The sequence below is a fragment of the Toxorhynchites rutilus genome, chromosome 2 (genome assembly GCF_029784135.1).
Source record: "Toxorhynchites rutilus septentrionalis strain SRP chromosome 2, ASM2978413v1, whole genome shotgun sequence".
Classification (NCBI taxonomy): domain Eukaryota; kingdom Metazoa; phylum Arthropoda; class Insecta; order Diptera; family Culicidae; genus Toxorhynchites; species Toxorhynchites rutilus.
Genome location: NC_073745.1, coordinates 300,739,076 through 300,752,326, shown reverse-complemented (window position 1 = coordinate 300,752,326; position 13,251 = coordinate 300,739,076). Strand labels below are relative to the sequence as shown.

Genomic DNA, 13,251 nt, shown 5'->3' with positions numbered 1-13,251 from the left:
GATTTCAATAGCCTATTTTGAAAGCAAATTTAAGACTATTGAAACAAGTTTTTGGATCAGAAAGTAACAAGTATAGAACGCGTAGACATTTTATCTTTCGAATGAAGTGTTTATCATACCATTTCGTTCAGTTGTTTAGGAGCTATTAACACTCAAAATCTCGGTCTCCGGCGTAACGCTTTCGTTTTCGAAACTTTGATTTTACACCCCGGTATAGAAATGAAAGACGTAGTCCTACGTCAAAAGTAACAAGTATATAACGCGTAGACATTTTATCTTTCGAATGAAGTGTTTATCATACCATTTCGTTCAGTTGTTCAGGAGCTATTAACGCTCAAAATCTCGGTCTCCGGCGTAACGCTTTCGTTTTCGAAACTTTGATTTTACACCCCGGTATAGAAATGAAAGACGTAGTCCTACGTCAAAAATCTTAGCAAGTAAATGGAACCCCGAAGCAGGTTTTCGCTTGAAGAATGTTATGGCTAGGACTGGAAGAAAATCTGTATCATGAGCATCTACCAAGCAACTAGTTTCGATGAATTCCAACAAGTACTGCTAGCAACTGAACGTTTGAAAATCAACGATCCAGAACGCTCCTAGGGCACTTCTAAAACTCCACCCGCCTTACACACCAGATATTGCATCTTCAGATTATTAACTGTTAAGATTCTTGTCCAGAACACGGACGCAAAATCTAGGCACCTGGAGAAATCGTCATAGCAAATACATGCAAGCTGTGATTTATTTTGCTCGCTTGCATTAGTTTTTGGGAAACCACAGCGGACACATACAAGGGGTGAGTACTTTTACGTGCATCAGTTTCTGTTCTGTTTTCGCATGAGACAGTCATGAAAAATTAATTGCGTATGAATGCGTCCGAGCGAAGGAATATTCGAACATATTTATACATTCGACTTGGAGTTCCCACATATGCAATCTAATAGCATATGTTTCTGTTCTGCTGCCGCATGGAACAGTAATGTAAAATTGCCACATCACGATGAAAACGGAATGAATTTTATGCAAGGTTATATAGACTAAAGTCTTTCGTTTTCACCGTAAAGTGGATCCCTCAGTTTCTATTCTGCGCATGGAGTGATCAGGAAAAATCTCGTGTTATTCTCACGAAAACAATAATGTATCATGTATGAAACATCTTTAGTTGCTTTCACAAGGCCACTCAAATTCCATCGGTTCGATTCGGGACCACCAACAAGTTCGTAAGAGTTGAATTTTATGTTAATACCATATCCTATAAGTATGGATATCATCCATCCACACACTTACAAGAAAAAAGACGGGTGGGTAATGTCGGGGACATAACCGGAGTGACGTAGGACTATACAAACGGAACAGCTTTTGTTAAATATATATTTTAAATATATTGTTTTATTTTCTTCTCCTACGTGAATACCTACCTATCTACCTGAAAAATGGATTAGTTTACTGTTTACTCTTTATGAACATGTTGATGATTCTGAAAAGAACCTTTGGTGTTGTGTTTTTGTTATCACTCGATATTCCCATCTTGTTCGGTTAAACCTTCCTGTTTAGCTATTGCGTTTGCCACTCGTCACAGCTTTCACAGTTGGAAAATTTCTTCCTATCCAGCTTGTACATGTTGTTCAGTAAATTACATTTAATGCGACGTGCCGGAGAAACACTTTGCCACTCACTGAAACTAATTGTTGCCTTGATGAGCGCCGAACCGAAGCTGCTCTGTTCTTGATGCGGGTTTTCTGATTGTCGTGAGCAGCTTTGCAAGCCAACTCGAGCACTCCGACGGCCGAAACTCTATAATCGCTGCTAGGAATATTGGTGCTCCGGCACCAATCCGTTCGGCCTAGTTACCCTTGCGGAGCAATCAGTGAATGCGACCAACAGGGAACTGGAGACCTGCACGGTTCGAGTGAGACTTTGCCTTTCCCTTAACTTGTCCTCCTTTGTTACGTCCACGATGCCGATGCCGTACAACCACACGGGTTTACGGTTTGAAAGAAAATAAGATATTTTTTTGGGGTCCGCGTGTTTTATACTCTAGCGGTACACACTCACAGAATAGAGACAAATCGGCAGACTCAGCCAGAGTGGCGAGTCCAACGAGACGAACGAATGAGCGTTAAAAGGAAGCGATGGCAAAAAAATACATTCATTACGATTTGTTCGCTCGTTGGATTCACATGCAGGCTAAAAAGGGTCCTTTTCAGGATCACAAAATTATCTTCAATCTAAAGAGTTTATTGTTTTGTTATCACTCGATATCCCCATCTTGTTCGGCTAAACCTTCCTGTTTAGCGATTTGTTGCCACTCGCCACAGCTTTCACAGTTGGAAAATTTCTTCCCATCCAGCTTTGTGACATGTTGTACAGTAAATTACATTCAATGCGACGTGCCGAAGCGCCACTCAGTGTCGCATTGGAGGCGATTTTAACCTGTAATTGAACATTTGCGATGACAGTGGTACAGTGTCGACTTTCAATGTGGGGTCATAATTTGGATCTCTATGTTTACAAAAATGTCCAACTAAATAAGTCGCATTACATGTCCGTCCAATTAGCTAACTGTCGAACTAATTGTAAATTGCTGTACTTTCAATCTGGAAACAATTCAAGAATTGGTGAAAATTGAATAATCAGGAAAGTCCCCAACTATCAATAAGCTCAGAACAACTGCCAAATTCACATACTCATCAGATCCTGGCAAACAAATTATGAAAAATCAATTTGTGTTTTATTATTATTTTGGATAATGTTTTAGAAAGCATTGAACTGTATTTCGTAAACTCTTTTTTGGAAGGTTTAATGGCCCTGAAAAGCGCCTTGTTTTATGGAATGGTTCCAATTTAGACAACTTAGTACTCGTGGTTTTGAAAAAAAAACCATTTCGAATGCCCTCGATGCCGCCTTGTTCTGGATTTGCCACCAACGCAGTTTGTATAAAGAACAAACTTTTTTCTTCTGGTACCTGATGCCGTTTTGCGATTGCGTTTGCCACTCGCCACTCGCTGCAACTGCCTGTTGTCTTGATGTCCACCGAACCAAATGTGTTCTGTTCCGAATGCGGGTTTTCTTATCGTCGCGAGCAGCTTTGCTAGCTAACTCGATCACTTCGGCGGCCGAAACTAAACACGGTTCGAGCGGGATTTTGCCTTTCCCTTCATTTTTCCTCCTTTACCATGTCCAGACATGGCTGCTTGGGTTGGTTTGTTGATGTGTTGTGATGCGAACCGATGTGGTGTACGGTTTGAATGAGAGTGATCGTTACGGAAGGAAGGAAGGTCTTGAATTATAGAGACTTTAAACTTTTGCAGTTCATTCGTCTCTAGCCTTGAGAAAGGCCCTTTGAAAACTCTGCTCTACTCTATTACTCTACTCCAGCGCTACCACCTCCGCCCTCTTGCCTTGAGAAAGGCACTCGATCCCTCGCCGTCCAGCTCGTCCAGCAACGATGTTGTCCAGTCGGTGTCCACACAAAGAATGATCGTTACGGCAGCGGAGCGGGGATTTTTAAGCTGACTGGCTGGCTCGAGAATTACGCATGTGTGAGACTGCGACCAATGTATCGTTAATTTTTTTCTTTTTCCTTTCCAAGCGTGCTTCATTCTATTTCGCTGCTGCCGCTGGTTGCCCGTTTTGGTCGGTACGATTTGAGGAGCACAAAATGGACCAATCAAAAATGGGCACATAGTGCATTTTGACAACGCTTGATATTTCACAATTATTCAATTATTTATCTCAAGAAAAATGAAATGTTATTCGTTATGATAGATGCGTAGATATATTTCCTATCAATTGATGCAAAAACCTTTGCGATCTATTGAGAAATGCTCGAGTTATAAGCGTTCCAAATCTTGCATTTTTTCCTACTTGTTCAGTGCCTAGATTCCCATTTCACCCCCTATATCTTCCGGTTAGACGTAGTCCTACGTCAAAACTTTCAGCAATCTTTCAAAATATTCATTCATTCATTCATTAAGAATTGATTCAAATGCAATTTCAAATAAATGACCTTGCTACCTTGCGGTTATATCACAGATATAACCCACTTCTCGTTTTTTAATGGTGGAACCAAACATAGAAAATCCAAAAATTCTTCTTGAGAAGATTTGGGGGGTGATTCGCTTTGACGGCATTGAGCTTCTTTTACTAGTTTAGGGGAACATCAAAAAATAATTGGTTTTCAGGTAAAATGAACACGTTTTTAAAGTTAAAATTATGAATGAAAATAAACTTTTCCGTATCAAATTAGTAGTTCGACGTCGGAAAGGCGGTCGTGTCCAAAACGCAATCCCCTAAACTTTTTGACGTAGAACTACGTCTTTCAGGAAGGGTGCCAAATCAGAAAACAGGTCATGTTTTTGTGAAATAAAGTTAACGTTAATAACTATTTTTGCCACGAACGGATTTAGACGGAAATTCCCTAAGATTTGTTTTTTATGCTATATATTATAATCCCCTGGCGTGTAAACGGTTTCAATTGATGAAAACTAGAAGGATTTCCATTTTCTCATACATTTCTTTCATTATCGTTTTAGATACGAAGCAATGAACATCGCTTTTTCTTCCTTGTTTTGCGTCATCACATGTCTTCGTTTCGGATTGAGCTGTGGACGCGACCAAATTACTTACTCGCTGATGTCTCTGGCATTGCAATCATTACGTCAAGCTGACGCCATTCCATTAAGGTTCTGAACTACACAATCGTGTGGGGAATCATCAAACTGGGCTATAATCGGCTTACCAAGAAAAAACTATCTCCACCAAGGATGACAGCTAATAGCGAATTCGTTTATGTTCAGTTTCAACCCCAGTGCCGCACTAACTGCTGTCAAAACTTTTTTTTATTCACTCAGTTTCGCACTCGCACTAGTTCGCCCCGAAAGCTGTTAGTTTCGCACTGAGATGTTTCACGGGTTGGCACTCGGGTTCACCAATATAACTATACTGAACTATCAAGTTCCGAGTATTGTTTTGGAAAATCTAAAAATAAAGACTATGAAAATGGAGAACCTGCTGCTTTTGGTTTTGTATTCTTGGAATCGTAATCCAGTTCGGATTCTGATTTTGAAGAGTATATTCTGAAACCGCGAAATTATTGGCACTATGTTACGCAATTCGTTCTATTTTATAGAAATACCGCTGTTCCATGTGTTGAACGCGGTTATCATATTTGGCAACGTATTCGAATAAGAGACACCCGTGACCAGTGTGAGCCACATCAAAGAAAGCGAAGAGCGTACGGCATGCATTATCGAGGTTTACTGTTTCGATGTCCCATTTGAGTACGTACGACGCGGTGTCGATTTCCGGCGTCAAATCATCTTCGAAGATGAGAACGAATCGATGCAATTTGCGATCCAGCAAAGTGTCCGAAAAAGCACACTTTTGAGTACTGTGATATCCAACTCGCTCGCTAAAAGCATGCAGGAAAAACTTTTCAATATTTTATAAAAAATAGGAAAGGATTAAGAATATTAATAAAAATATAAATAAAAATTAAATTAAATTATTATATAATTAAATAAAAAAATTATTGAACCAATGGAGGGCCAACAAATTAGCCATTACTAAAGCTGAAATTGAGCCAACATTGGACTTACAAACCAAATTGTTTTCGTAGGATGTACCAATGATTAGTAGGGTAGAAAATGACTAGGGATTGGTAATATTTACCAAAAAATTGGTCATATATACTAAATTTTCCTCTCAGTGCAGTGGTTTACTCCTCAAAGGTGTGGGTTAGTAGGTTGCACAATTTTTTTATAGCAATTTTTTTACATTTAACAACAACAACAGAACCAGTTATAACAATACAAAATTGGACTTATAAACTATGGAAACACATAAAAAACAATTTTAGGTTTCACAAATAATTGTGGCGTAACAATTCGAGTAGACGGCATTAAGCTACGTGTGCTTTCATTGGGAGGCGAAAATAATGATGGATATTCAGGTGGAATAAACCTGCTTTCAAAATCAAAATTATGAATGAAAATATACTTTAACGTATCGAATATTTATTTTATGTGATGAAATGAGTGGTTTTTTCCGATAACGCTGAAACATATTATACGAAAACTGTGTCTAATGATGATTTTATATTATAATAGTAATTTTTTGTGGAACAAACAGGAAATGCATCGACAAATGGTTAAGTGAGTGTTAGAACTACATGTGCTAGGTAATCAAGCAATATGAAGTAGAAATTTTCATTCAAACTTTTATATTTTTACACTGCACTTGGCCCTTCTGTTCTGATAAAGAATAATTTACCTCCCAAGCACCAATATCGCCACCAGACGTCGGCACTGTACATTTGTCGTCGCAAATATAAACAAATCAGACCATACCAACAAACCACCGCATTCGTGAGGCTGAAAACGTTTTTTTTTTTATTATAGAGTCAGTTTGGCACTGACTCAGTTTTAAAACGAATTCGCTATAAGCTAATCCAAACTGGAAATGTAAATAGAAAGGGCTTCTGTTGAGAAGAGTGCAAAGCGGAGATAAGTGTGTATGTGTAAAATAATATCCGAAGTTATTAACAAGCGACTTGACCTAAACAACAGCGTAGTTCTACGTCAACAAAGTGGTCGTGTCTTGGACACAATTTCCTATAATTTTTTAACCGTGGCTACTTGTCTTATGACTTTCTCTTATCTCGTGCAAGCTTGAATAAGGCATACTTGACCGCTCTTGAATGTATTCCGAGGGGCAAGCTCTTGAATACGCGTGACCACAGTGCAAGTCGAAGGAAATTCCTTTGACGAAAAATCCTCCGGCCAGAACGGGAATCGAACCCGAACAACCGGCATGATAATGTGAGACGCAAACCACTCGGTCACGGGTGCACATTATGGGAACAATGAAAATGGTTAATACGCACTTTTCTCACCAGTTTTCAGATATGACAATATCCAAGCTTACTAATGTTATCGAGTAAAATATACTAATCTCTGGTAGGGATGCGGGTTTGTTGACAATATGTACAAAAAATTCGTACATTCTACTAATTTTGCATTACCAAATGTATTTGGTAGTTTTCGACCGAGGATTTTTCTAAGTGTAAGGAGGGATTGTACGGTTCACCTTAGTATAATGATCTCAATTTGGATCACCCCTCGCAATGTCAATTGAGAGAATGCAAGGGAAAGAATAAAAACACTGTGCGAATAGTAAACACGGTTAACGGACATAAGACAGGACAGCAAAAAGGACGGAACGAATTTGATCGGAGATGAATCCACTACACCTATATGACAGTCACTAAACCGAACTTGTGCTTCAAATCGGAAATCTGAGATTGAGAAGATGAATTATTTGTTTGCGTTCCACTTAACACATTCTTTACATTCAAATGAGAGGGAATAGCTTTCGGTTGACAATGAACGCTTTCGGATCTCATTTGACGGTGTTAACCAATTTCATTTTAACGATCGATCAATGGTTTCTTTGATGGCGAATGGTATTCTTTGTCATTTTCGTCGATTTTTTTGACGTAGAACTACGTCTTTCATTAAGGGTGTCAAATCAGAAAACAGGTCACGTTTTTATGAAATAAAGTTAACGTTAATAACTATTTTTGTAGCGAACGGATTTTGGCGATTTACATACTAAACGAATCGGAAATTCCGTAAGATTTGTTTAATATGCTATACATACGAATCCCCTGGTTTGTAAATGGTTAAAATTAATGAAAAATTTAAGTGTTTCCATTTTCCCATACATTTGTTCTGTCCATTTGTGTGCTTTCCCGAACAGAGCTGTCAATAACGAGCAACTTATCGACGACCAACGGAGGGGAAATCGTAGGATTTAAAGTCTCCGTGAACGAAGGAAAAGTAGAAGAATGAAGGGGAATACTTGCCTAGACTATAAACAGTGGATCTCGCTGAGGCAAACTTTCATTCGGCATCGGACTGTTGAGCAATCCAGTTCACTTTGCTTTCGCTGCGCTTCGATCTAAGATTGGACCCCACCAGTGGTAATCCAACTTGGATATCGTCGTTTGATTTTGACGTAGGACTACGTCTTTCATTTCTATACCGGGGTGTAAAATCAAAGTTTCGAAAACGAAAGCGTTACGCCGGAGACCGAGATTTTGAGTGTTAATAGCTCCTAAACAACTGAACGAAATGGTATGATAAACACTTCATTCGAAAGATAAAATGTCTACGCGTTCTATACTTGTTACTTTCTGATCCAAAAACTTGTTTCAATAGTCTTAAATTTGCTTTCAAAATAGGCTATTGAAATCACCAATCGGTATATAAGCGAGCGCCGCTCGGAAATCCACTCAGTTCTAATTGAACAGCGATTGGAGCATGTTGTCGCTGTTGTGGTGAAGCTCTTCGTTTATCATGAAAGCGCGGATGAACGGTGTCACCAAGAGCCTGTTTGTGCACCTTAGGCCAGAAGGGAATCCATCAGGAGGAGAGTGATGCTACAAACGGTTCCCCGGGAAGATCTCGAAGCAGCCGCTACACACACACACATACACGCACGGAATTCTTTCCGTTTGGATCGAGAAAGATCCGGAAAATAATCTGTCAGTTCCTCTAGGAATTTAAAAATACATTCATGTGAAAGAGTTTATTTGAATGTTTTCTATCCATGTAACACTGTGTAACACATCACAAAACCTAATGTATTTGGTATACATTAGGTTTTGTGATTTTTCAATCAATCGCAATCAACAGGATAGCTTCTGAAGATTATTCTTCCCCATCAGTAGGATATTTCCGTATCCAATATTGGATGCATAAAACCTTGTGCCTCCAACGTAACGCTCTCGTTTTCGAAGTTCTCCAAATATTCATTCATTCAGAATGAATTCAGATTCAACTTCATACAAATGATCTCTAAATCAACGATAGTCCTACGTCACCCTTGCGGTTATACCATAGATATAACCCACTTCCTGTTTTTCTGTTCGTTATTCGCGTTATTCGTATCGTGTGTTTTTCTTTCCGCATCATAAATTGGACGCTTCGAGTAATGTGTGATGAGCAAGAAGAAGAGGAAGGCAGGCTCGAGCCCCGCAAAAAACGAACGCATTGCCAGGGGCAATAAAATTTCGAGGCAAGCGTCATCTAATGATGCACGCGATGGTGGTGCAGTGAAAAGCGCTCGCACTGAACCGAGCCTTCGCGAGTGTGACACTGCATCGAACAACAGCGAAGTATGCGATTTCGGTGCGTCGGTCGAAAATGTAAACGCCGTTACCCAGGCAGCAACCAAAATCAAGCTCCCCCCGCTGGTGGTGAAGGCGGTCGCTCTTGAAAAACTCTTCAGCGAATTCGCATCGATGGGTGTTACAGCAGAGTACAATCTGTGTGGCATACTTCAGTTGTTTCCAAGCTGTTTCCATTCTTTGTTCTCCGTCATCATAAAGGCTTCGTTGGTGCCTTTGAGAATGCATCAATGCATTAAACTGACATTATGGCGAAGCAGGCGTTAAGTTTGTGCGCCAGAAAATTATTTCGGGAATACCAAGCATGTTGAATGTCTTACTGGAATTATTTGGGTTCGCGTGCCCGTCGCAAAACTGCCTTCAACTAGGATTGCATTTGCGCTAATATTGATCATAATGAAGCATTGCTACTGTTTTCGAGGTTATTATTAACAAAAAGAGTTTTTTTCGCTGGTTTAGTCACCAAGAAGTAAATGTCGTTCTGGAATTTTGTGTGTGATTAGGTTTCGCTCGCCAGTAGCAAAACTTCCTCCACTAAGGGTAACAGCTGCGCTTCTCTCGAGCATGAAAGTAATGCAACTTTTTTTGAGCGCAAAATGATGAGAAGTGTATATATTCCTAGTAGTTTCACTCACCAATGTATGGCGACTTATATAAAATAACAGTGTAGTTCTACGTCAGCAATGCGGTCGTATCTTGGACACAACCTCCTATAATTTTTTGACGTAGAACCACGTCTAACCCTAAGACAAGACGTGACAACTGGCTTCTTATTCTTCTTTCTGCCTTTTCGTCGACCAAGTGCTAGATAACAGGGAAACGAGATGTGAAGGTTGCCAAATGTTATAATATTTCGAAAGTTTATTTTCCCATGAAAAACATGTGTTCTTCGTATCATGTATTTTCTGAGCTGCACCATTTTTTTGTATTAATTTTTCAACCGAATGTGACATATTTTAAACAATAAGTATTTTCCTGTTATTTTGGTATGCAAAAAATTAAATGTGAAGAGATAAAGAAAACTAGAAAACGTAGATTTGATAGTAGGAGTATGATATGTTGAAATACATGAATTCAATTCAAAGTTCATTTCATTTATCAAGAGATTATGGGCCTTACCGTTTACACTTCACGATGAAAACGAAATGAACGACACGCCTTTAAATTTCGTTTTACGAGTTGAAGAAAATGATGGGTTTTCAGGTAGAATGAACACTTTTCAAATAGAAATTATGAATGAAAAGTAACTTCTCCGTTTCAAATTTGTGTTCAATGTGAATGGAAAACTTTGCTCTCTTCATTTGGTAAAATAATCTCGTACAAAAATTGTATCTGAAGATAATTTTATATTATAATGATAAGTTTTAGTGAGAATATCGGAGTGTATAGAAAATAGGTCCTGTTAGGGTAAGAAAGACGTGCTTCAAGTGAATAAATAACGCCAAGTAAAAATTTTCATTCAGATTTTAGCAATTTGAAAGTGCTTTCGGGCCGAGTAGTAAGACTTGTTAAAAACTAATTTCGTATCCAGATATCGACACCGTATCGTTGTCATCGCGGATACACTTCAATTCTTTTTCACCGTGAAGTGTATACGGGAATAAGGCCTAATAATTCAACTTTGATATCGTTTATATACTAACAGTACTGAAATATTGATAAAATAATACATTCCCACATTATAACATAGCGTTTATTCAGTTTTTTTTGTAGGTATGTAGGTATGTATGTTTATTCAGGTTCCAACATGATTTTAAATACTTTTTCTGCTCTTATATTTGTTATTTGATCCTAATTTTGGAAAATAATTTAATGTTCTTCTTTGCTAGGCCGCTGCTATTATGCTATGCTAGATGGCAAAAGAATTACAAAAAGATGTAGGGTGGAAATTCCGATGCAATGTTTCCCTCTCTTCGGAAACTGAACACCGGACGTAATAGAAACGAAAAAATACAAAGAATCCATTATAGGAATTATCGCTAAATTGAAATGTGAACGCAACTATTATTCCACTTTGAATATATTTGGCAACACTCTGAAAATGTTGAAAATCCCATTTTTGTATATTTATCTTTGTCAATTATTTTCCTCATCAACCAATCAGAAGCCGAGTTGCAAGTGGTCCGAGTGGTTGACAGAAAAAGTGGTCCGGAATCGGCACCCTATTGTCATGTCTCGTCTCAGGTCTAACCGGAATATATTGGGGGTAAAATAAAAACCTAAACACAGAACATGCAAAACAAAAATCGAGGGGTTTTATCCGAGACACTGATACACAATGATGTAATAGGAGAGGAATATTTCTATGTTTCGAAAATTCCCCATGATGACATACTTTATTTTCCTATCCGACAATAAATGTTCACAACTTCAATTTTAAATCTTCCACCAACGTCCTCCAAGCCCTCTCTGCTTGCTGCTGAGAATACTCATAACTCCAGACAGTGCAAAATACAACGTCTGCATGCTTAACCAGTTCCGTATTACTAATTTGTGCCTGACAACGCTCCAGTGCTTCCGCCTCGCTGAGACCATTCCTTTCGATTAATCGCTTGACGCTTTCCTCTTTCGGAACAATACAGGACCACACTTCATGACAGGCGCTCTGCCAGCCAGCTCGCAGCAAAACAGCCGCCTCGATAATAACGATCTGCTTGTTTTCCTTCTCATACAAACTTTGTATGCGCTCTTTCGTCCGCTCAAGAATCGCATCCCAAAGAATCGTATTCAACAGATTCAGTTTTTCCTGATCTGAGAAAACTATCGCACCGAGTGCCTTCCTGTTGATAGTCTTGTCTTCATTCACAATCGCCGTGCCAAAATTGTTTATAACCGCCTGATAGCAATCCTCACCCGGTTCGTACAGTTCATGGGCAACTTTATCGCAATCGATCACCCCTGCTCCCAGCTTTCGGAATCGTTCGGCCATCTTACTTTTACCAGACGCAACGCCACCGACCAGCCCAATGACGTACGGCATCGATTTGAGATGAGGCTTGGGTTGCCGTGGTTTCAAACGAGTACCCAACAGATCCATTCGTTGATTGCTTGAGCTGATTTTGTCCTCCTTATCGTCGACGGTTGATTCATCGTCCAGCAAATCGATGGTGTACACTTCCAGCTGGTTAAGGCCGTTTTTGACGCGTAACTCATTCACCTTGGCGCCACCTCGAGCCGTTTCCGTGCTGACCACGATTAACTGCAAATGAGTGCATCTTTTATTAGTTGGAGTGAGTTCGCATAGAACTAATACATACATCCATGTTCGGGTCGGTTGCCGTGGGTCCGAAGGGATCCCTAATAGGGACGGCTTCATACCGAATCGTGGTATCAATTTCTTCCAGAAAATCTCGCACCTCGGCAATTCGTTGCTCAACCGGCAAAATTAACTCCCACAATCGTTTGCTTTTGATCATGTTTTCGTCAGTGACTCCAACTACTAGTCGTTCTTCGGCCAACAGGACAGCCTGTGTCAGTAAAACTTTGTGACCAGCATGCAAACGATCGAAAGTACCTCCAAGAACAACATTTGGAAATGTTGAAATCAACAGATCTTCAAAATCTGTGTCATTCATCGCGAATGGTTGTGTCCCAAGTTCGATCACTTGGGGTGTGCCACAATAAACTTGTCTTGGATCGACCGAATTGTCCACATTTGAAGCTATCGGATAATCGAAGAAAAGATAGTCTAATGTCCGTTTCGGAGGAATGAAATCACCCGCTTTGAGGGAGCTCACAAGAAATCGTAAATCCACCCCTGGCGCGAGAACTGTTGGCGAACTTTGGTAAACATCGGCAATTAGTTTTCCCAAAGCGGTTGATCTGGCTTTGTCTTTGTACCGGGGGTGCAACTGGACGTATAAAGTGCCAAGAGCGTACTTTCTGGTGGCGGCCAAAGTGTTGGAAATGTTGGCCAAATGCACCGCCGTGAGAAGGCCCGTTTTTGATGACATACCTGGATACGTGAATCAAATACAGGTTCGATACCGGATTATTACAACAAATTGTTAGCACGAAAGAGGATTGTTTTGATTAGGTCTGTCCTGAACTTTGGAATT

At 39.6% G+C, this 13,251-nt stretch overlaps 1 protein-coding gene across 1 annotated transcript; it reads right to left on the bottom strand.

The window, feature by feature from the left end:
* Window positions 1–11,477: 11,477 nt before the first annotated feature.
* On the bottom strand, window positions 11,478–13,251 carry LOC129768110 (bifunctional coenzyme A synthase). Its single transcript, XM_055769532.1, has 2 exons — window positions 12,451–13,251; window positions 11,478–12,392 (listed from the first exon to the last, which is right to left on the bottom strand). Exons 1-2 carry the CDS (start codon window positions 13,144–13,146, stop codon window positions 11,556–11,558), a joined length of 1,533 nt encoding a protein of 510 aa, XP_055625507.1. The 5' UTR covers window positions 13,147–13,251; the 3' UTR covers window positions 11,478–11,555.

Coding starts and splice junctions, on each gene's coding strand:
- LOC129768110 (XM_055769532.1), bottom strand. CDS start 13,146: ATGTCATCAAAAACGGGCCTTCTCACGGCGGTGCATTTGGCCAACATT. Junction 12,393..12,450: donor CAACCGACCCGAACATGGAT/GTATGTATTAGT, acceptor ACTCATTTGCAG/TTAATCGTGGTCAGCACGGA.